We start from the raw sequence: 24,014 nt of genomic DNA, 5'->3' as shown, positions 1-24,014 counted from the left end.
GAGGAAAGAACAAAAAGGCTTCACAGGGGCCTATAATAAAAAAGGCTTTTCTTGATTAAGAATTGAAACTTATCTTTAGGTTCATTTGGCTACTAAGAGAGGGCACTTTCATGATATAAGGGGAGTAGTCATAGTGTAATGGAGTTGGAGTTGTATTGTTTGCCAAAAGCTCAATGACAAACCTATCACTTAAATTGCTTCTAACAGTTTCTGACGTGGTATATCTTTAATTTGTCTCCAGTCCATGCTCACAGAAATGCTAATAGGTAGTAAAATGAGAAAGACACTAAGCTAGTCTTTAAAATTTTTAATACAGTGAGAGTTTCACTATAGTTACTTATGCAAAATCAGGCTTTGCTAGCCGGCAGGTATGGGCTTGAGACTAAGCTCTTCATCTCCCTGTGACCTTGGGCAAAGAACTTAGAGCCGAACACCCATTTTCCTCCTCTCTAAATCAGGAATTATAATCAACACCTTTTCTTGAGGTCATCCCAAGTGTAATGATATATATATATACACAATATAATGATATATATATATATATATATATATATATACACACAATATAATATATACTTATAAAATATATGTAAAATATGTAACAGCTTTTCCAGTTGTATTGAGATGTCCTTAAAAAGAGTAAAGATTTCATTTGGTAAATTCCTCCTTTTTGTTTTTATGTCAGAGCGAGAGAATATGAGAAGTTGAGATGTCAATTAAATGGATAAAATGGATAGATTTATTTTATTCAGATGTAGTATGGCTGATAAAAACAAAGATACAGCATCCCTTTTTTAAAGGAATTCCCCATCCTTGGCCTCACTGCTAGGTAATTTTATGCCATTTTGAAGATAAGTGGTTCTTATTTGCCAATAACCATTTTTACTGTATTCTATGTTTAAATACAATGGGTTGTATATTTGTATCTACCTTTCAATGCAGATAATTAACCAATTCCCAGTTTTCTTTCAGGTAAATGTTGGAGATATAGTTATAATAAAAGGCAAAGAGTATATCCCTGCTGACACTGTACTTCTCTCATCAAGGTAGAGATGCCTACTGATGCTCAAACAGTGTAGAGGATGGTTTCTCTGCCCTGCATTGACCCTGTGATTCCTCCAAGGAAATAAGGAATAAACGAAGAATTTTAAAACCTCTCGAATGATTTTGAATTAAGCATTAAAAAAATTGATTGGACTTAAAGGACTCTTTCATGTTTGCCATATAAAATAAATGATGGGCATTATACTTTATCATTCAAAACTTATAATTACAATTTAGAGTCTACCCTTCCTCTGGATATGTCCCGATCCTCTCATACGGACCACTCACTCGTGTGTGACTTCCTGTCATTTATTTTATATGATACGTGAATTAGGCTCTACCGATTTCATCTTGCAGTCCTTGTCATGACGAATTTCTTTATGACGTATTTGTATCTCTCTCCAAAGTTTCTTCATCTTTACGGTGCATTGGTACAAGAAAATGGATGATTCCTTTTTTTTTTTGTCATCATATCTTTTGAAATTCCATACTCTTCCAACAAAAAAAGTTTTTTGCTCTTTTTTTAAAAGTTCTTTCCATTACTGAATTTAGATAATTTTTGTTTCACTCATATTGAAGCTAGTCATGAATTAGTATTCAGAACCTACGGCACTATTACCCTTTAAAGAATGTGACTTTCAAATGGATTTAGGTTTAAAAACTATAAAACTAGTCCTAATATAAAGTAAGGAAAATGTTTTTAATATTTTAGAGGTTGTTTATCATCATTTCCTTGGACAGTTTTATTTGCAAAATCTACGTATAAATATGGACAGTGTCCTTTTTTCAAAATCTGTTTAATCAGGTCATTATTGAAAGTGATTGGAAATATGACCAATTAGTGAAATTTAAATGAGCAAGTAAAAGTTACCCAGATACTTATAGGAGTAAGTCTATAAGTAGTTGAAGTAACTATAGGTAGTTATATTTCCATATTTTTTTAGTTCCGAGCTCTTTGTACCTTTTCTTTATAGGTTTTGTTTTCAGAAAAATTGAAATTATGATGTTTTTAAATCAACCTTTCTGTCTATAGTTTCCTTTGCTTATAGTTTTATCAGGGTAGGTTTCTAAAACTGAAGTAAAGGAATTGTCCACACATGGCAGTGTGAACATGAGTTTAACAGGGAGTCCATTGTCTGTCTCAGGTGCTGCGTAGCATCAGGTGTTAGAGAGAGCTCTTCCTAGGAGGCAGGAGACCAGGTTTCTTATCTTGGCCTGGCGATTTTTAACAAAATAATCTCTCAGGCCTTGATTTCATATCTTTTAAAATGAGGAAGATGGATTACTTCAGCATGCTCTCATATTCCTTGAGTCTCCTTTTTGTTTGAATTGGTAGTATTTCATTAATTTTTCAGCATGCCTAACCAACAGTCCGATGGGCCAAGTAACACTTTGAGAAATGGAATGAATGAATGACCATCTGAATGTCGTCATGTATATATAATGAACATTTCAGCAATTTAAGAACCGTATTGATGTTTTTCTGATTAAACTTATCATAGAGACATTACCCTAGAGAGAATCATATATGCTGAACCAGTAATTACAATATTTAAATTTTGTATACTCAAAATATTAAGATAACTGACTGTACTACCCTGACTTTATACTTAGGTCTAAGTTAAAAGTTGTCAAAATATTTTTCATCTGCCTCTGTCCAATCCCAGAAACTCCCATAAAACTCTGCGCTGGTATTTCTTAAACTTTAGAGCATTTTTACAGGATTTATTTTCTAAACATTAAAAACATTCACTGGTGGCTATCGGTATTGGTAAATCAAGTAGTGTCTATATCTTAATATAGCATACACAGTAACGAACTTCCTCCAAAGATTATTACTTTTAAAAAGATTACCTGATATTTCTGTCCAAGTGGCAAAATACCACCTTTCAGTTGTTGTTTTCTCAAAAGGGTTTTTGCAGTACTTGGCTCTTTTGAACCTACGTTAGACTGAAGAAGTAGATGAAGTTTTGTCATTATTTAACAGAAAGAGGAATTTTGACCTTAAGTCTTATTTTTAGCCACTTAACTTTAGCTAATGACTAGGGTTGGAATACTTAATTCCTAGTCTAATATCTTCATTATATCATAGCCTCTGTGATCAAAACAAGTGCATGGTGATTTTCACCTGCAGGTGACCATCATTTAGCATAGCAACAAACCACAGCTTATAATACTTTAATCTCTAAATATTTTTAATTATTAATTAATAATAGTTTATCTTCGTTGAGGTAGTTTGAAATTAAAGCATGACCATGGTTGAAGGTTACTGTGTTTCAATGATTTTCATTTTGAAGTAAAGAAACTGACATTTTACCTTATAACAAACAGATACATGAGTTTAGAAAGTATAAAAGAGTAAAATAACTCAAACTCTTAATTCCAATCCAAACAGGTTCTTGGCATGTCTACTTCATACCTTTGAAAAATTTCTCCCAGATTCAAAGGATTACCCTCCCAAAATGCATTACCTAGACTTTATTATTAAATAACTCACAAGGCTGCAATTATGCCTTCTAACTTCCTAAAATCCATGTCTTTGCAGCTCTGCATTAAAGTTGATACAATATTTATGCAGTGAAGTTTGAAAATGTTTTGGAATCAAAAAATTTTAAATACAGTTATTTTTTAGTATATGTGTAATATACTTTGTTTTTCAGAAGTAGTTTCCTCAAAAGGAGTTTCCACAATTATTTTCTTTCTTTTAGGCTAGGAGTGGACATAGAGTAGATGGCATGAGAGTGAGGAATTGGAGAAAGGGAATCTTTCAGATAAAGTAGCTCTATCTAAAAATATCTTTTTATATAGTGTAAGATGTGCTTGTGATTAAACTTTAAAAAATCAAAAATTTTCACATCAAAAATTGAACTTAAAAGCAAATAAGTAATCTAAATATTCCATGTTTTCTTGTACCTTTAGACCTGATCAAAATAAGTTTTGAAAAAATTGGCATTAGACATTTTCTATTAACATGTATTCTTTTCTGTAATAATTTCAAACTTTCTGTCTCCTTTGTCCATTTGTTTGTTTTGTCTGTTATTTATTTTTTTCCATTTTAATTACTTTAAACTGGGACCTGTAGGTGGCTGTGGGGGAAATAGTGAAAGTGACCAATGGGGAACACCTCCCAGCAGATCTCATCAGCCTGTCCTCAAGGTTAGAGCACCGAGCCGTGCAGGATGTGTGTATGTGGACCTCACCCTACACCAGAGAACACTTACACCAAGACATGGTTGAGTTCGAAGTCTCTTCCTGTAGGACACAGACTTTTTATACTTCTTGGTGATGGAGATGTTTTAAAGGCCTTTTATGAAGGCGATGTTGGATGATGTTCGTCCCTCAGCTGGGCAGATTCAGCTCCTCTTGTTATCAATAGGAGCCCATGAGGCATGCCAATAAACATAGATTTTTAATTTCCTGTGCATCATTAATATATATTCATTTTTAACAACCTGCCTAAAGACCCTGGCTTAATTAAATACCCCTCCAGGATATTATTTTAAACAATGTTAAGCTTTACATAAAACAAAGTTATTGAGAAATATTTAAGATTTTAAACATTTGTCTTATTCCTGTATCTGAAACTTTGTGAAGTTCTCAGGACTCCTTCAGCAATCATGACTGTGATTTGGGCTTGTGTAGGGTTGTGGAGGACCCCTGCACAAAGCTCGATGTGGCACATCCTGTACCGCATGCCTCGGGATCAGTTTTTATCCCCTCGTAACTAGTGACAGTGCATGTTACTGTGGTAAATGTCAGCTGTCTGCTAGTCTCTGGACCGTGAAGCGCATCTTGTTTCATTTTTCCACTTACTAATCAAAAAGCTCGCTTTGCTTCTCTGACTGTAGTTTGTGTTTTGGATGTCCTCATCCTCTGCAGAAATATTTATTCTCGGGCATGACTCCTCTCAGACATCTTGCTTCTCTCTTCATAGCGCTGTTAAGATCCGCTTCAGTCACAGCTGTCTTAAGGGATTATGTATGTTCTGAGTTTGGATGCATATTTTATTTGCCCCATTTCAAGTAGAAATCAGCCATTTAACTTCCTAATTTCCTAGCCATTAAAGTCCTAGAAAAGTTGCTTTTTGGAAAAAATAAATAAATAGAATTAGAATGTTATTCTCATTTTAATATGAGAATGGCCTTGGACATGTAAAGTAAAACTTGAATGCAGCTTACTGCCAAAATCTGGAGTCAGCATTGTTCATTTAGCGTGTTTGTCTTCATGCTGCTCTATTTTTCAGAAGATGTGCTTTATAAGTTCTTAAACCCTTTCTGTTTCAAATATATATATATAAGCACATCACAAGTTGAGAGCAATTGCCAGAGACACATTACTGTTGCCACAGTAATAAAAAATAAAGCCTTGAATAATTGACAGAGTGAAAATATAAGTAATGAAAAACTTCTCCAGATGGGAAAAAAAGTATCAGCTTTTATGGGATTAAAAAAATAAAAAAAAAAAAAAAGCCCATACAGTGCATTGAAGAACATGCAAAGTTACTTTAAAGTGAATCTGTAAAATATTTTATAACCATATGGCTTAGTAACTTTCATAAATCTTCAGGGCACAAAACTAAGCTACATGCCCATTTCTGAAACTGAGAATAGTCTGTTTTGCACATATACAAATTGGAAGTTCTTTAGAAAATTCCAGGTATTTGTAACTTACAAATATTTTTATTTCCAACTTTGAATGCACATGCTTGTCAGAGATTATTTTCATAGTTACCTATACGATGTTAGCTAAGTAGGCTTATATTACCGAGTGCTAACAAAGCTGATTAACTTCAGAATGCTTTTCCTTATATTTAAGGATCAGCTTGTACAGTGGGACTACAAACTCACCTGTCAATAATTGTTGCACAAGTAAAGTTACCATATGAAGGGGCAGGATATAGATGGTCCAGGGCATGGTGCCTGTGGAAGAAGCTAAAAAACGCTCCCTTCTACCAGCCACCGCACACCAAACTTTACTAAAACACCCATAAAGTGGGTCTTTTAGGTTCACATCAAAAAGCAATATGGCCAAGTTGGCTGGTTTTAGTTTTATTTAGCTTTTGCTGTCACAAAAATCTATAAAACAATCCTAAGAAATAGAATAGGAGCAGAAAAGCCAGGGGGAGAAAGTGTATATCTACTTTCACTGCAAAACCTGTTCATAAGATTTTTAAAAGTAGCCCTAAATTTTAAATATTTGAATATGGTTCCTGGGATCCTATTCATCTTTTCTAAACGGGTAGTAAGTGCAAGTTTTTAGAAGCAGCAATCTGGAATTTTCTAATCAGCCACTTTCCTTAATCAGTTTACATGTGACTCTGAGCATGAATCTCACTTGATATTTTTGAGCTAAAGATAAATCTGGACACAAACGACTTCACATTTCAGTTACAGTCTGTGTTGTGTCTATATGGATAAACAGTTAAAGTATAATGTGACAAATTAAATTATTTACTTTATCTTGAAGATCTATACTGATTGTTGCCAGGAAATTGCTTTGGGGTCCTTCTGGCTGAACAGCTGATCCATGAGTTGTCATGCATGGGCTCTGCCTCACAGCATTTTGCACTTAGAATGAAAACCAGCAAGAAAGTAGGCACCTAAAGCTTTGTTTAGAAGGAAAGGCTTCAGCGAGTCTGAGCATTAGATAAGTTATTGTTATGCTTTCCTTCCCTCATTAAATCTTTTTGCTTTTCGATTTTAAACAACAGCGAGCCCCAGGCCATGTGCTACATTGAAACCTCCAACTTAGATGGTGAAACAAACCTGAAAATTAGACAGGTAAGATCTGATACAGGTTTATATAATTGTTGCTGTTTTATTACATGCAGTCAGTAGCTTTATTTCTTACTGTCTTGAGTTGAAGTAATTCTGTCCAACTGCAGATGTTTTCTCGTTGAGCCCCCATGAAAAGAATTTATAAGTTGGTGGCATTATGTATTTTAGAACACTCAGATTTACTTGCCTGATTGTGTGGTCCTATTTGTATTGATACTATTTGTAATATTTTATATAATGGCCAACACCGATGATGATAACGATTGTAGTAATTCTGAGTGCTTTGATGTGCGTTAGCTTACTCATTTTTCCTATTCACCTGGCCCAAATTATTTGGCTTTGCCGTGTTGAAAGACATAGTTTCCGTTGGCTGTTCTAAATGTCTCACTAATCTCAGGGAATAGTTTAGATTTCTAACTTACTTCTCATATCATCCCTAATAGAAAGCAGCTGTAAGGTTTTTATTTTTAAAGTAAAAGGGACTTTTTAAAATGTACAGCCATGCACTGCTTGAAAACAGGGGTGGTTCTGAGAAGAGCACCCTCAGGCGAGTTGGTCGTGCGAACGTCATGGAGGGCCTTACCCAAACCCAGGTGGCTCAGCCTGCCACGCACCTGGGCTGCCCGGCAGAGTCTCTTGCTCCGAGGCCACAAACCTGGACAGCGTGTTCCTGTGCAAAGCAACACAAGATTAAACCAAGCACAGAGAAATGACACAATCAAGAGCGGTGAACACTGAGTGTAGGCGGCTGCTGCCAGCGTAACACGGCATACAGGTTTACAGCGAACTTTTTTTTGTAAATAGAAAGAGTACACTCTAAATAATGAGAAAAAGTGTACTCTAGTATAGTAAATATATAAACCAGTAACATAATCATTACCAAGTATTGGTACTGCACATATTTGTTTCCACCGGCATCACCTCAAACGTGAGCGATGCATTGCACGGTGACATTAAGACAGCGATGGTGTCAGTAGGCGATAGGAACGTTTCAGCTCCATGATAATCTCACGGGACCATTGTCACATATGCCGTCTGTCGTTGATCAAAACATTAAGAGGCACATGACTGTACTCCCTAGGGTTCTAGGTGAATGGTGAGAATGGCGTGTGGGAGGTTGGGGTGTAGCGGAAGGGAAATGGGTCATCACAGAGCATCCGAACTCAGAGTGTCCCAGGGAGCTGGGCCTGTTCCCTTCCAGACAGTTCTAGTTGGCCAGGGGGAGGAACTGTTCTGGAGTTTTCCTTCTCAATGAACTAAAAGAACAAACTATTCCCTTTGGACATAGATTTTATTTGGCTTTTTAGCCACTTTCTGAGGTTCAGCAGATTCACACTGTATTTATTTTTTGAAGCAGACAGATTTTTAAGAACTTATTTAAAAATATCTTTTCAGACTGGTTTATAGTCCCTCGAATATATTTTAGAACTTACCAGTAGCTGCCCTATTCTTGTGCCGAAAACCTGTGTTCAGATGGAGAGGAAGGTATCTCTTGATGATGATTGACAAAAAGTATATGTTGTATAAGGGAGAGAATTGCTTATAAAATAGTGGCATCTCTTAGATCATAGGCCTGGTTGGATTCAGAATTACCCCTTCCTCCCACATACAAAGTATTTTATACACTCTTATTTAAAACTTTCTAAACAGGGCTTACCAGTAACATCAGATATAAGAGACATTGACAGTTTGATGAGAATTTCTGGCAGAGTCGAGTGTGAAAGTCCAAACAGACATCTCTACGATTTTGTTGGAAACATAAGGCTTGACGGACACGGGTATGTAAAACCGGTCTTCACAGAAACACAGAATTCACTGGGTCTCGGTGTCTCGCTAACCTGAGTGTTTCTTGTGCTCTAAGTCTGAGCACTCAAAACCCTTTCCTTGAGCACTTCCATATTACTTGAACCCAGGGGCCTTTTGTGAAAAAGATGAGATTGTGTGTTTATCTTACCTAGTGTGTTTTTTAAACCTTCATTACGCACACAGCTATTTTTAATTTAAAAGAAGGTGGGGGAGGGGGAACGGATCTCCTTACCTAAACACTTCCAAACATCTCTGAATCCTAAATGGACTTAACTAAGTCAGGAAGAGTCTTAAATAGGTTTGAAAATTAGCCTCTGAATTCCGAAACATTGCCTACTATTTTGGATTGTGAAATTGTAGGAAATGGCTGGATTGATGTTTAAGGAGAAGCCAGTGAAATGCTTCTCTCCAGCTGTTCTTGTGTAAGAAAATTATTCTTATTGGTAGAAAAATGACTTCTTTTCTAAAAATACAGTAAATATGAGAAGGGTTGTTTAAATAATGGAGCCTTTTTGGGAACTATAGTGGCTGTAGAATTCTTAAGCATTTTAGAAAATGTCATTTCTAATGCCAGTGTAATCTGTCACAGCACCGTGCCCCTGGGAGCAGATCAGATTCTTCTTCGAGGTGCCCAATTGAGAAACACACAGTGGGTTCACGGAATCGTCGTCTACACTGGACATGACACCAAGCTGATGCAGGTGGGATTTTTATCTGTGCAAACCTCTTGGACCTAAATCTTTTGAAAATGTGCTATTTGTAGCTTTTGGTGCAGTAGTCCCACACACAGCAGACCATCTGTCACAGATGCCTGAGCCCCACTCTCTACATCCACAATCTCTTTCTTTGGTGAGTGGGCTGTGCAGTGGTTCATGGCACAGAGAACCCTGGAGAGTTTCCCCAGAGACCACGCAATGCACAGACGCTCAGTGATCTTGTGTATTGGCCCACTGGCAGCATTTACTATTACAGCGATACATATAAGTTGTCTCCGTAACGATGAGTGCTCTGCATTAAAGTATTTGTCTTATAATTTTATTTGAATACAGTGATCAAATTTTAGAACTTATTTTCTTTTAAAAAAAAAAAAAAAATGACTTTATTGATTTCAGAGAGAGGAAGGGAGGGGAGAGAGAGAGATGGAAACATCAATGAAGAGAGAGTCATTGATCGGCTGCCTCCTGCACGCCCGCTACTAGGGGTCAAGACCACAACCCGGGCATGTGCCCTGACCGGGAATTGAACTGTGATCTCCTGGATCATAGGTCGATGCTCAACCGCTGAGCCACACAGGCTGGGCTATTTTCATTTTTTTATAAAAACTTGCAAATCAAATGTCGACCATTGTTTCATAGAATTTTTATGTTAGGCCATTTTTAATCAACCTTACTCCCAGCAACTTCTAATGTTTACGTATGCCTGTGGATGCTCCTTCCCTGCATTATAATATCATCAGTGTTCAGTGGTTAGATGGGTATGAGAAACTCAGTTTTAAGACACTGCATGAAAATCTGCTCTAAGAGCTGATTAATAACTTTGTACATTGTGAAGGCATGAAGACCTAACTACCAGGCAAGCAGGACTGCTATTAATGATTCCACCCCTAATCATTCTATAAATTCTGTAAGCCATTTTATATTGATTATGACAAATTTAATTTTCTGTCCTGTGGATTCCTTCGTTAGCTCAAATCCGGCATAATCATTTTTTATCATTAACTATATCGGAAGAAACCTGTCTCTGTTTATACCTAGGTATATTCTTTATACCTAGGACTGTTTAGATAGCTGCTGTGCTCAGTAAAAACAATCACTCAGTGCCACCAAAAATCTGGAAAACAGTGGTCCTTTAAATGTTGCCTTTCGTACTTTGAAATTTCCAGGTCTCTGGCTGTGGGGTCATAGGCCCCCTTCTCTGCCTCTCTTCCTAAGCAGAGATGATGCTAAACTAGATGCTTCTAGTCCACCCTTTTTGCTTCAGTAATCAGGTAATACATTGTTCATCTTACCTGCCACAGTGCTAAAGCTGCGTTCACAAAAGGAATGCCATTTTTTTCTCTTAATATTGTTTTCCATCTTAGAAAAGGGCTTGGGTGACATAGCGGCCCTTAGAAAAAGAGGCAGTTAACCTTTGCAGCTTATTACCTCTGTGATTGTTATCTGTGCAGCTTTCAGGTGTCTGCTCATGTCTGCATTTTCAGTTTGCTGAGGACTCTGTCATCCTGATCAAAATACCAGGTACCTGTTACTAAATCACTGTGCACATTTCTTATTTCCCATCTCGTTTCTTTTTACAGAATTCAACAAGTCCACCGCTTAAACTCTCAAATGTGGAACGAATTACAAATGTACAAATTTTGATTTTATTTTGTATCTTAATCGCCATGTCCCTTATCTGCTCTGTGGGCTCAGCCATTTGGAATCGAAGGCACTCTGGGAAGGACTGGTACCTCAACCTAAATTGTAAGCATTAAAGTGCCTATCGACACTTTTTCTTTCATTAAAACATGTACTTGTTTCACAGGTGCTCTTGGAATTTCCTGTTATTTCTGAAAGGAAAACATTGTTGCCAAGATAACTGGGCATTTAGCCTTTATTTTTCAATGCAATTTTCAGTAAAAGTAAAATGTTAGCATCTCTAAAATTTCAGAATCCTTAAAAAATATAACAAGCACTTTTTAGTAATATAAAAATGTTATTTTATTAATGTTATTAATTTGTTTCAATATATTTTAGTACAGGTAGTTAGCTGTCTGGTAAAGAAAGCAGACTAAGTATATTTAAAGCATCAAAAGTAGTTTACGTGTTTTTAAAATGTTTAAATTGAATGTACTTTCATTTGAACTCATGAATGCAGTGAATTCTGTGTTAGTGGTCTCCTTATCTTAGGGCAGGTGCTATTAAATAGTTTCCTTTTGTAGCACTTATCCTCTTACTATTGTGAGATTAATGCATCACCCCTAAAGATTTCTGAGAAATAAGTTTGCATTGCCTTTTGATTAGTCAAATATTTAATTTTCAAAAGTGGGAAGACAGATTCTAGTAAAATTTTATGGCAAAATTGATTTATGTTCAGTTGTGTGTGTTTTTTACTATATTGATTTAGCTTTGCAGCTATCCCCAAAGTTTTTTTAGTCATTAATTTATAATGTCAACTTTAGAGCTGTTACAGCTGCCATCAGTTTGTTTCTTCGTATACTTTACAGTGTATCTGGGATAGCTGTTTTATTTTCATTATTGAATGGGGATAATTTAATTTACCTAGAGCTGAATTCACCTACAGTCCAGCCCTACACTGTTTTTGTTGTTTGGGTCAGTTTTGCTGGTGCTGTTTTGTTTGTTTGCTTTTAAGGCTTGTTTTAAATTGTAAGTGCTTTTCAAGGATTTATATAAAAGTGGTTCTACCCAGTCAAGATTTTTCATTTATAAACCCTTAGTCCTGTCCCTAATCTCTCTAAACTTTGTGTTTGGAACAGAATTTGAAATACTTAACAGTGCTTTCACCTTTTGGTACCGCTATACAGATCTTAATAGGATTAAAAACATATTGGACACAAATACTGCTATTCCATCTTGAAGAATGTGTTTGAGCAAGAGGATGTGTTTTTGTTACCAACACAGTATTCCTCCCCAATCTAGATATGATACAGAAAATGAAATTTTTTTATTATGCATGAAGTGCTGGTCAGTGGAAAATAAAATATATAAAACTATCAATGTTTTTCCTCCCGCCTCCCCCAACAGATGGTGGCGCTAATAATTTCGGGCTGAATTTCTTGACCTTCATCATCCTTTTCAACAATCTCATTCCTATCAGCTTGTTGGTTACATTAGAAGTGGTGAAATTTACCCAGGCCTACTTCATAAATTGGGTAAGTATGAATTAATCGTGTTTTTTAACCACTCTAAACATATTTTTTCTTTTTTTGTCCAGATAGGGTCTTTGGATCTCCTCGAAGAAGAAAAAAAATTAATTATACCTTACCTTTTATTGACTACAAGATAATATTTCAAAGTATTTTTGAGCCTAATATAATTGTAATAAATTCCGTGGACGTGTGAAAATCGGTAGCAAAGTCTCTCATCACAACCTCACCCAAGTTTATAGACTAGACATCTGGAGAGAAGAGGTCTCTAGTTCAGGAAGCTATTTTGTATTACACAGTGGTCTTGGGGAAAAGGAGGACCATGGGGTTTGGAGTTAAAATACCTGGACTATAGTTCTAGTTCTGTAACTTACTAGCTTTGTGAACTTTGGCAGGCCGCTTGACTTCTTTGAGACATACTTTCTTGGGTACTCACATGGGAATGATAAACACGGTTTACCTGCATCTCCCAGTGGTTCTGTAGATCAGAGGAATTTCAGAGCGTAGCAGACAGCTTCGTAAACAAGGGAACACTATAAAATAGTACTGTGTTCACTACTTGTAGCAGCCAGGGTGTCCGTCATGTTTTATACATCTGTGGAGTTTATTTTACCACACTATAAACAATTTCAGCTGTACTTGAATTTTTCTTTTTTTTTCTTTCTTAAATATTTTTTAAATCTTGGGAAACTGTACTAGATATCTGTTTCCTAAGTGTTTTGTTTATAAAATATGTTGTTCTTCCTCAGTTTTATTTGTACCAAAGTTAAAATTAATGAATTTATGTAAATTAATCTCTAGGCCTGGTCCGCCTAAAAGTTTAATTTTTATTTTTTTGAGAAATTTTAGTATTATCTTTTAATGTCTCCTTTTAAATCACTTAAAAGTTTTTTCATCTGAACAATATTAGGATTTTTAATAATATAACTGCAGCTACTTTTGTAACTGCTCATTATGTTCCCATGGTAAATGATCTGCCTCAGCTGTCAGTCTCTCTTAATTCACTGGTAAAGATCAGTATAACTTAGAAATCTAAATTGAGCTGCAAGCGTAGCTCATTTCATGCAGGAGATACTTAACTGAAAAATTGTGTAATAAAATTTGTATAAATATATTTAAAACTTATTGAAGGTTTCCCACTTATAATAAGAAATAATAAAGTGACTCATTGTGAAAATCAAATAACTAGTCAATCCCTTTATTATTGTATTTGGATTTTCAAAAATAATATTTGCTTGAAGTAATTATGTAATTTTAGTGGTGGGTGAGCCCAGCAGGCCTTTCAACCACCTTTCTAATACAGAGATTTTTTAACATTCCTGACTGAAGAGATCTCCCCTTACCAAGTAGCTTATTCATTGTGAGGAAATAAGATTGGTAACTGCCTCCTTTTGATTTGTGTTCTGCCTAGTAGATCTTGTATGGAAATTGTCTAGTCTTGTTTCTGAGTACTAGCCGTGTAAACATTTGAACTTGACTGTCATGCCGATTCTGCTGTCATATGCCCCTCCCAGCGACCTACCCTCCGTCTCCTTCGGTTCTTCACTTCACATCATTTCCAACCTAATCCCCATTCCAGACACTCCTCTCTGAACGTTGCCCAGTTGTTTAATTTCCCTCTTAAAACATGGCACCTATAACTCAACAGCCTATTCCAGAAATGATATTGAGCAGTCTGAAATACAGACATGGAAGAGGTCAGATTTAGCCTTTTCATTTGACATGTGAAAATCTGTCAACTCTTGACTGGTCAATATAGTGTTCTACTATAGAAAATATTAATTTTTATAGGATTAAGAGTCAAACCTCATAACTCTGCGTGCAAAGCAAGTACAAATAGGTACAAAAACTATACATTTTTCTTTGGGTTTTGAGAATGCACTCATTTTGCTTTCAAGTGTATACAGTGTAAGACACTTGGCTGAGAAAATACAACCAGATAGAATCCGTTAGGTAATTTCCCCAGGGGTGTAAAGTTGTAATTATTTTATCAATATTTAGTTGCTATTATTTTAGCTCACATTTAAGCACTTACATTGTGTCAGACGCCATAGGAAGCACTTTACATGCATTATCTTATTTAATCTTTACAATTGGTCTGATATCCAGAGACATACTCCACCTACCACACTGTTCTGCCTTTACTGTGGAATGTAATATTCTATATTGAGTACTGTTTAGGGAAATCAACTGAAATGATATAGAGAAGGCAAAAGTTGAGAGTGATTATGTACATAGCTTACCAGTTAAAATAAAATTTCACTCAAATCCTTATTACCAGTTGTAGTCAATGATTTATTTTTATTTTTAAAAAGGATCTCGACATGCACTATGAACCCACAGACACTGCTGCTATGGCTCGAACGTCTAATCTGAATGAGGAACTTGGCCAGGTAAATGACATTTCTTGTTGAGGTGTTGACACGGAAGTCAGATTCATTGTAATTTCTGCTGTAGGTGGTAACTTCATAGGGATTGACAGCTCCTAATTTTCCATTACTTGAAAACTATTAATTTTCATTTTTAGTAAATAAAGTTGTAAAAACACATAAAGCATATATTGCTCTCAAATAAGGTATTGCACTGAGAGATGTCCTTTATTATATAATCTGACTAGTAGCAAAGTATTGGTGGTTTGTGAGTTATAAACTCTGTTTAAAAATTATTCATAGCTTTTGACTAGAAAGGAACAAAAAGTTAAATTGATCAATGAAGTTATGTAAGTTGAAGTAATAGTAATCACACAGGAATTTTAGATTTGTAATTCATACATATGTGTATATTTGTAATCCATTTATACATACAGGATGGGACAAAAGTAAGTTTATAGTCATGAATACGTGAAACAGTTTATTCTTATATTATCTATTAATGTATTATTTTCAATACCAACAACTGTAAACCTACTTTTGCCCCACCCTGTACTAGCTAAGAAAACATTCTTCTCTTTTTGTATCGTTGCCATATGCTAACTCTTATTTTTCAGATAGCATTTAGACCAGAATTAATCTTTTTCTTACCAGTACAGATGTATAACATTCATTGCAGAAGCTATTTCCAGTTCTACAGTTGTTATGAGGAGAGATGCTGGTAGATGTTTTAGTGCTTCACAAATGTTGAGTAGCAGTAAAGGCACTTTCTGGTGGAAGTTGATACTATATTGAGGCAGATTTCTAAATGACTATAGTTTTTCTAATATCTTGATAGTCTTCAGTGTTCATACATGAAATGATTCACTGCCAAAATACTAAAAATATATAGTTGAACATATTCTTTTATATGCAGAAAGAAGTCAGTTAATAGCATTCCATTGTGCCACAACAATGTAAGAACACTGATAAAAAGAATAACTTAAGGCTTCTTCCCCTCTGAAAGAGACTGACATAAAAGACCTCTGAGATTTTAGTGAGACATTTTGAACTGTTTTTTTAGGTAAAATACATATTTTCGGACAAAACTGGAACTCTGACATGCAATGTGATGCAGTTCAAGAAGTGCAGCATAGCTGGAGTCGCTTATGGGTAAGTTTTTCTCTTGAAAAAGAATATGAAATACAAATTTACTTAGTGCTAACAATGTGGTACGTTTTGAGAGTTCTTTTAGTGGAGTTTCTTTTTTTAATCTGGAAAGCAGCTGTTTTCATTTCAGCATCCTTGTATGTGTTGTGTTTTACATTTAGGCATTGTTTTTCACTTGGAACTACCTAGGACGGGGCTGCTCAATAATATTTCAGTGTTAGGAACTGCCGAGGGCCTCTACCTGGTCCAAATACCCCTCCCTCTGCATTGCCGTTAAGTTGGAATACAGCTGGCGTGTGACCGTGTATGCGTGTATGCGTGTGCTCGCGTACACGCGGTAGGAACAGCAGTCTGTCCTTGGGCACTTTTCAGGTTAAAGCATTGTTGCTGTTTCTCTGATACTTATCCCTTTGATTTGTTTTTTCTTTCATTGTCTCTCCTCTTTGCAGTCACAGAACAATTTAAATTTCTGGTGACCGGAGGGAATTAGGGACATGAAACTCTTAAATCCAGGGAATAATGAGTGTCATCAGAAACTTGTATCAGGCGATTAATGCCCTTAGGACGTGCTGTTGAGCACTCATTTATTGCTCATACCCAGGCATGCCTACCTGAACCGTTCAAAGCCTTCTTTTGAAAATACTTTATAGGGTAAAGTGAGAAAATCAGTTTCTACATTTCCTAAAAAGACATGATCAAAAAGTGAAACACCCTCCTGGTTGATTGAATTGGCCTATTACCAAATTTCCCAGCCCTCTTTATCCGCGCAAGTAAGACTGGTAAATACCAACCCCTCACCCACACAAGCGAGGGCGCTTGCTCTGGGGTTGTCTGGCATGTGCCCACCCTTCCCCATTCACACTCTCTCCAGGCACTAAGCTACTATAAAAATAGTGTATTGAATTTTGAAAATGCCTTTGTTAAAATTATAAGTAAATAACCATTTGGTAAAAATTCCAAAGGCATATGGTTACTCCCATACACAGGGTCCAAAAAGAGAGCTCGATGGGGGCATGTGTCCTTGTTGTTTCGGTCAGCAGGACATGTGACTGAAAATGCCTTCAAACTGTTAAGCAGAAAAGACATTTGATTGAATGGCTTTTCCACATCGTAAAGACAGGCTGTTAATTTGAGAAGCATGCTTACTGTTCACAGGGTTGAGTGCCATTGGGCATATTTCCTCTTTCTCTGAAGATCTGCCCATTCTCTTAGACAAAAGAGCCTCTCCTGCCATCACCCTGAACGTGCCCCCAGCCTCGCCGTTGGGTCAGCCGCTGGAGCAGGAGAGGGGCAGCCACCCTTTTGACATTGTGTACGGGAGACCACAGTAATCCCAGACAAGAGAAGAAAAACCTGTTGAGATTCTGGAGTTTGTTGTAGGACACTTGCTGGTAAATTTACGGTGATGTTTATTTTTACACAAAGTCTGCAGTCGTTCATAAATGTGACTCTTAGACTTGATCTGTCTGATAATTGGCATCCCGTTTTACTTTGTCCAATTCCCAGTTGAAGAAGCATGTTTTTCAAATTAGGAATTATTGATGGTGAACTTCTCAGAACAGAAAGCTAGAATGGCATCTAGGTGCTCTTTTCTTCTGCATTTTATCAGGTTTGTTTCATTGTTGTTGTTTTGTTTCGTTTTTAATTCTTGGAACAAGTCCTTCAACACTTACAGGCGGTAGTTCTAAAGAGCAGTGTTCTTATCTATTGGCAGTATTGTCATTAACTGTATTACAGCAGAGAGCGTTTGAGACTGGCAGAATTAAAGTAGTATTAGAGTTCAGAATTGTCCTCATTTAGCTTAAGTTTTCAGTGAAACAAACTTCCTCTCGGGAAAATAACCCCTCTTAGTATTGAATTGTGGTCATAAACTTGAGTTCCGGTTGCAGCTTCGTCACTAATTCACTGTGACCCTGGACAATTCCTTTCAAATATTCCAAATCCTTTAAAATGAGAATGGTGAAAGGAGGTGATTTTTTTTTTTCAGAGTTGGGAGCAAGGAAAAGGTTATTGATCGAGAAGGCCTACCTAGAGAAGATGAAAGAACTAATTCTCAAATCCAGCCTAAGAGAGCTCAAAATTCAGGTGTTTTATATATCAAGGGAAAGGAAATGGGTGAGGTAAAGAGGTGGGTGGGGACTGTAGACAGCCGAGGGTCCCAGGGAAAGTGCAAAATTTCTAAATCTCTCTTCCTGGTTGACCCCCACTGATCTGGGCTTGGTTCTGGAGTTATTACGAAAGTAGATGATCTTTAAGGTTTTTTCCCCCCAGATATAAAATTCTAACATGTTTAGAAATTTAAAAAACAAACAAACAGGTATTCCTTTGTTTGCAAATTTTAACTATATGTTAAATATGTTTCTTCTTTGGGTGTTGTGTCATTCCTTCAAGAATACCAGAAGCCTTCAAGAATACCAGAGCCAGTTGTTAAACTGCTTCCAAAACTGCTTTCACATATTGGTTGTGTGTGCGCTTTGAGAATCCTTAACCCTGAGTTTATATTAACATGCTCTCCAAACATCCTGATGGACAATAGGAATGTCAAGATTGTAGAGCTGCTAATACATGAAGACTTTGGAGAAACTGTTACTTAAGTCCACCCATCTCCACAGGAAAAAGCAATTACTGTCAACCACCTCTCTGTGGGAATGTCGTCGGGGCACCCTTGGGTTATAGGAGTCCAGACAGGGACATAACATGCTTTTACTCCCCCGTTTGCCCTGCAGCAGTTTTAACACTTGCTGCTTGTGGGGAGCTATTAGCTCGGTGCACTTGCAGCTCCAGCAGAAGGAAGCAGTGGTGTTGATCCCCCAGGATGTGGCCAAAGGAGAATAGCAAGCCTGCACATACTAACAACTGCCTTTGGGGCCATAGTTTCAGAGCTGGTGCTTTGTGGACATTTTTAAGAAGTGAGATGAAGCCTCAGTTTACCCCAGGTAGAATCAAAGGTCAGTTCTCTCCCTTTTATCAGTTTGAAGGACAAGATGAGGTCTCTTGATAGTATTTAATCTTTGCCTAGTCTATGTATTCCATAGGTTTGTTAGAAGATAATATTTAACACAAAACAATGCTTCGAAATTTACTCTTGATGAATTTTGTTCTCATTTTATGTAAACTTTGCCCCCAATAAAATAAAAAGATTTGTACACACTTATGATAATGATTTTCTAGAGATCAAGTTTGTATCAGAGACACCAATATGCTTAAATCTGTTAGGACTTTTTAGTTAAATATAAATGAATTATGTCATTTGTAAATTTAACCCTTTACAAACTAGATATGCTACTGTTAATCTATTAAAGTATCATTGTATCATTTTAGCAAATTGCTTCCTGTAGAGAATAAGTGAGTTTTATCACAGTTACTTGAATTCCAGAAATAGTAAGAGGTATTTGTATTCAAGGCTAGGATTCTCAATATAGTGAATGTTCTAGGCTACAGTCCTTAGCACCATCTTTGTTGATAATTTAGACCTTACTGTTCTGATGAGCTAGACTAGGCTTAACAAGGAATAATCTCTAAAGTTAAAAAAAAATTCTATTAAGTGAACTTAAACAGGGATTTTTGTGCCAGCAAGCCATTTAATCAGCACTAAAACTATGCCATGGGCATTTTCTCTTTAAGTGAAAATGAATGTTCTTAAGAGCAATCTTTATATATGAATACAGTATGTGACTAGATTTATTTGACAATATTTTATTTAGTAATATGTTTGCTGAAAGGATCAACAACTTCTTTAACACCAAGAAAAGATTCATTGTGAGAAATCTCACAATTACCATAATACTTACCCCCCAATCTAGATTAAAACCAACACATGTATCTTCCTGCTTACTATGACTGGTGGTGAAAGCTGGGTAAACACCACGAATTTCTTTATTCACATGCCTCAACAATGAATGTTATTTCCTGCTATGTATTTGTCACTTGGTTAGATGATGGGGCTGTAAGGATCAGCAGAAGTTCACAGGACTCCCGCCCCTAGAGTTCATAGTCTAATTGGGAGTTAATGCATGTTAACTGAGTAATCACACAGGCCAATATAAAATCCTAACACAGTACAGAGGTCTGTGTGAGTCTGTGATTGGGGGTTCATCCAACCAGGAGGTCAGGGACTGCTCCCTGAGAAAGTGATACTTAGCGGAGATCTAAGACTGAGTCTGATTCAGTGAAGAACTTACCTGGCAGATATCGCAGCCCTGACATGCAAACAAAGGCAAATAATCACAGCACAGACACGCCAGCACTGCTGGAGCAGTGGTCACCGGGAATCCCATGCAGGCAGGCTCAGTAGCGGGTGTGTGGGTGGCACAGCGCTCGGCATCTGCCAGGGCTGGACCAGACGGGGGTGGGGGGGACCCTGAGTCTTGAGTGCCGCCGCTTTTAAGCTGCCCGGCTTGAGAAGCAAGCCAGGTGTGTGAGATCAGGGGCTGCTGTGCAGCACCAGTGCGACTCGGCGGAACCTTGGCACCGTGCTTTTGCTTGGGGGGCAGCACACGCCCTGCCCCTGCCTCTGCCTGGTCCAGTCTGGACTCCAAGCCTTGAGGTTGGTCAGAATTGCTTGCCTTGAGCCCTGCAGGAGGCCGTTGCCTTTTCTGGGCGTCCAGCCACAAGGGGCTTGGAGGCCCGTCAGTGCTTCGGAGGCAGAAGAGGTACCCTGGATTAACGAGGCCACGTCATGGCCAGTTTGGTGGAAGGGGAAAGAGAATGGAGTGGTCACTCAGGGAGAGAGAGGATCCCAGTGAAGTTAATTGTGTATTTGTCAAAAGTAACAATGATTTTACGTTTGTACAGAACTCTGCATTTTCAAAAATCTATCTGTATCTAATATATTTAATTTAAAGGGAAAATATTGAATGGACATATATAACAAAAGAAATGGGAGATAAGAAAATCTGCTTTAATTGCTATGAGAGGAAATCTTAAATGTTTTTACCACAAAAAACTGATAATTGTGCGAGGTGATGGAGGTGTTAGCTAATGCTATGGCGGTAATCATTTTGCAGTATATAAATGTATCAAATCAACACATTGTATACATTAAATTTACAGTTATATGTCAATTACATCTCAGTAAAGCTGGGAAAAAATGAACAATAAAAAAGTAATTTAATAAATACATACATAAATGAAAATCTACTCTGTTGTGTGTTATGGGCCACTTTTGACTGAGTGTACAACTGGCTGGTTAGAATAAAAGCTGTACATCCATCAAACGTCCCCAGTGCTCACATGAGCTAATGGATGAGATTAAGTATTGATGAACGTGCTTTCTGTTTGGGATAATAAATAGTTTAATAACAGAATTACAGTTCAAATGAAATTTTTTGAAAATCAGTTAATCTTAAAATGTAGTTCCATTTAATTTATATAAATGTAATTAATTTTACTTTACTATGCCTGCTTAAAGAACTATCACCTCATGATAATCAGATTTACTTCTAAAATATATGCGGTAAATTTTACCAGTGTGATTAGGTATTAACATGTTAAAACACTTGGTTCTGATTATACAGCATGTGATTGATTTTCCATTGGCTTTGTAGTTAAACTGCTAAGTTTCACTATTTCGTACTGAATACTGAATTCTGTGCATAAAATCAGTAAATTTATTTTATGTTGAAGAGGCAGGCTATTCAGTTACAGAATAACTTTGTAAACCTGCTTATTTACCATAAATTACCATTGTAGTTACTATACTAACTGTCCTTCTTTCAGAATCAGCTAAAAATTCATTTTCTTAACTTTTTGAAGATCCATTTTTCCATCGTTCCCTTATTTGCACTTTCATGTTTCCAGCCTTCCTGTGATTATGTTTCCTCTCTTTCTGTCCCTCTTGCTCTCTGAAGCCATGTCCCTGAGCCCGAGGATTATGGCTGCTCTCCTGATGAATGGTAAGCTGCATGGGCCTTTCTGTCAGATTTTCCTTTAAAAGGCTTGCGTTTTATTGTCTTGTCAGACACATTTCGCTACTTCTGAAAAAAGTGTTACTGATCAGGTGTGGTGACATGCTATAAAGTAGGTAGTCGTTGAAATTCATTAAATATCCTTGACTTCCTATAGAATAACCTTTAATCATTTCATAAGCATTTAGCTTAAAGGCTACGCTTGGCAGAGTTTTTACATTGTGTATCTAGAATAAAGTCTGTAATAATCAACTTAGGTCCCCTAAGATTTCAGATACAGCCCCAGAAATGTGATGTTTTTTAGCTCAGCATTGCCACCTTCTGCCACTATGTACGAACTCTGCGAAGCTACAAAAAGATGCTACTGAAACATACCCAAGCAGTGAAACTTCCTTCACATTTCTTTTCAGTTGCTTACTAAATCTGTTTGAGGGCTAGAAAATGAACTTTTTAAAAAATCAGATGTGTAGAACAAATGATGAAAGACTATACTACCGAGGACTAGGGTTAACTGGAATGTAATTAATTTTAGAATTATTAAAGATGGCATTTCACAGGTTTAATTTCAGTATTTTGGAGGGTTTTTTTACTTTACTTTAAAATCCCTCCTCCAAAAAAGGAAAAGTAAAAATAAAGTTCTTTTTTCATGGATTTACATTTTCATTTAGAGTAGGGTAAGTTTATGTTGCTATTTTTATAATTCATCATGATTTGGTTGAAAATGAAATGTCAAGAAACAGGTTCTTTTAATGCTGGTAACTGTAGAAAATATTGTGGCTTTATAAGTGGTTACGTTTTTATTTTCAGTTTATACATCTTTTTAGGAATAAGCCACATTTCTGATGGGTATGGAAGCCCAATAACATCACAGAATATTTTTCAACTGGATTTTATTTCAATGAAGTAGAGATTTGGTAACAATTCGCAGTAAGCCTCGTGATACCTAGGTGTTGGTTCATGTGCTAACTGATGAGTCATCTCATTTCTGCTCATTGCTTAGAATGTCATGTAGATATTCCCTTTTATTTAATCCTTCGATAATATAGTTAAAATCCTGACTATATTTTTTTATTTGTTGCTTTTCTGTAACATCAAAATAGTTTTATTAGGCCCTGGCCAGGAGCTCAGTTGGTTAGAGCATCATCCCAACAGGTTAAGGCTGCAGGTTTAATCTCCCATAAGGGCACATAAAAGAAGCAGCCCGTAGCCCTGGTCGGTGTGGATCATGATTGGAGCGTCGGCCCGAGCACCAGAGGGTCCCGGGTTTGATTTCTGGTCAAGGGGGCATGTACCTGGGTTACAGGTTGGATCCCTGGCCCCAGGTGAGGCACATGCTAGAGGCAACTGATCAGTGTGTCTCTCACATGAATGTTTCTCTCTCTCTCCCCCTCCCTTTCTCTCTTCCACTCTCTAAAAAAAATCAATGGAAAAAATGTCCTCTGGTGAGGATTACCACAAAAAAAAAAAAAAAAAGGAGAAGCAACCAATAAATACATAAATAAGTGGATAACAAATCTTTGTTTCTTTCTCTCCTCCCCCCTCCCTTCTCTCTCTCTCAAATCAATAAATAAAAATTTTTAAAAAGATCTTTCTATTAATTTTAAACTTTGTTCGTTAATATAGAATTAGTGCACATTTTTCTAAGATAACTCATTATTAAGAGAAGGAACTTACCTTTACCATATTTTTATTAAGATTGAATGGAAATGTTAAAGATTGTTGTTTGTTTACTCATGTCATTTAAAATATCCTACTTTGGAAAGAGGTTGTTTCATAACTTTTACCACTGTTGGAAAGAGAGGATGTTATTTTATCTAGTTTAATAAATTCCTTTTGTAGAACATCCTTTTGGAAAATTTGGTATTCTAAACTAGGTAACTCCAAATAAAAATGCCAGCTTTTTCATAAATTGTACAATTCCACTTGCAGTTACATATAAATTTATATATTAATGATATTTTTTAAAATAAACACTTAAGGATGGCTTTTGTCACTTTTGTAATAAAATACACTTTATTTTAAATATACATTTGGATTCCCCATCCATCAAATAGTTACCTTTAGGCCTGCAAAGATAAAGGAAGAGATACTTTTTGAA

General features: G+C 36.5%; 1 protein-coding gene across 4 annotated transcripts in view; it reads left to right on the top strand.

Annotated features, from left to right (window-relative positions):
- The window catches only part of ATP8A1 (ATPase phospholipid transporting 8A1), a 193,836-nt gene that overhangs the window by 51,054 nt on the left and 118,768 nt on the right, over positions 1-24,014 (top strand). The window contains exons 7-15 of one of the 4 annotated variants that reach the window (XM_081151451.1): positions 973-1,046; positions 6,755-6,824; positions 8,472-8,599; positions 9,217-9,328; positions 10,924-11,089; positions 12,371-12,498; positions 14,808-14,885; positions 15,925-16,013; positions 21,860-21,904. In XM_081151451.1, the coding sequence (XP_081007577.1) occupies positions 973-1,046; positions 6,755-6,824; positions 8,472-8,599; positions 9,217-9,328; positions 10,924-11,089; positions 12,371-12,498; positions 14,808-14,885; positions 15,925-16,013; positions 21,860-21,904 (890 nt within the window). Of the gene's footprint in view, positions 1-972; positions 1,047-4,126; positions 4,201-6,754; positions 6,825-8,471; positions 8,600-9,216; positions 9,329-10,923; positions 11,090-12,370; positions 12,499-14,807; positions 14,886-15,924; positions 16,014-21,859; positions 21,905-24,014 lie in introns of all 4 variants that reach the window. The other 3 variants (XM_081151450.1, XM_081151453.1, XM_081151452.1) reach the window with 3 other exon arrangements.

This window comes from Miniopterus schreibersii (genome assembly GCF_964146895.1).
Source record: "Miniopterus schreibersii genome assembly, chromosome: 1".
Classification (NCBI taxonomy): domain Eukaryota; kingdom Metazoa; phylum Chordata; class Mammalia; order Chiroptera; family Miniopteridae; genus Miniopterus; species Miniopterus schreibersii.
The sequence above is the reverse complement of the archived record's forward strand: the minus strand, read 5'-3'. Positions and strand labels throughout refer to the sequence as shown.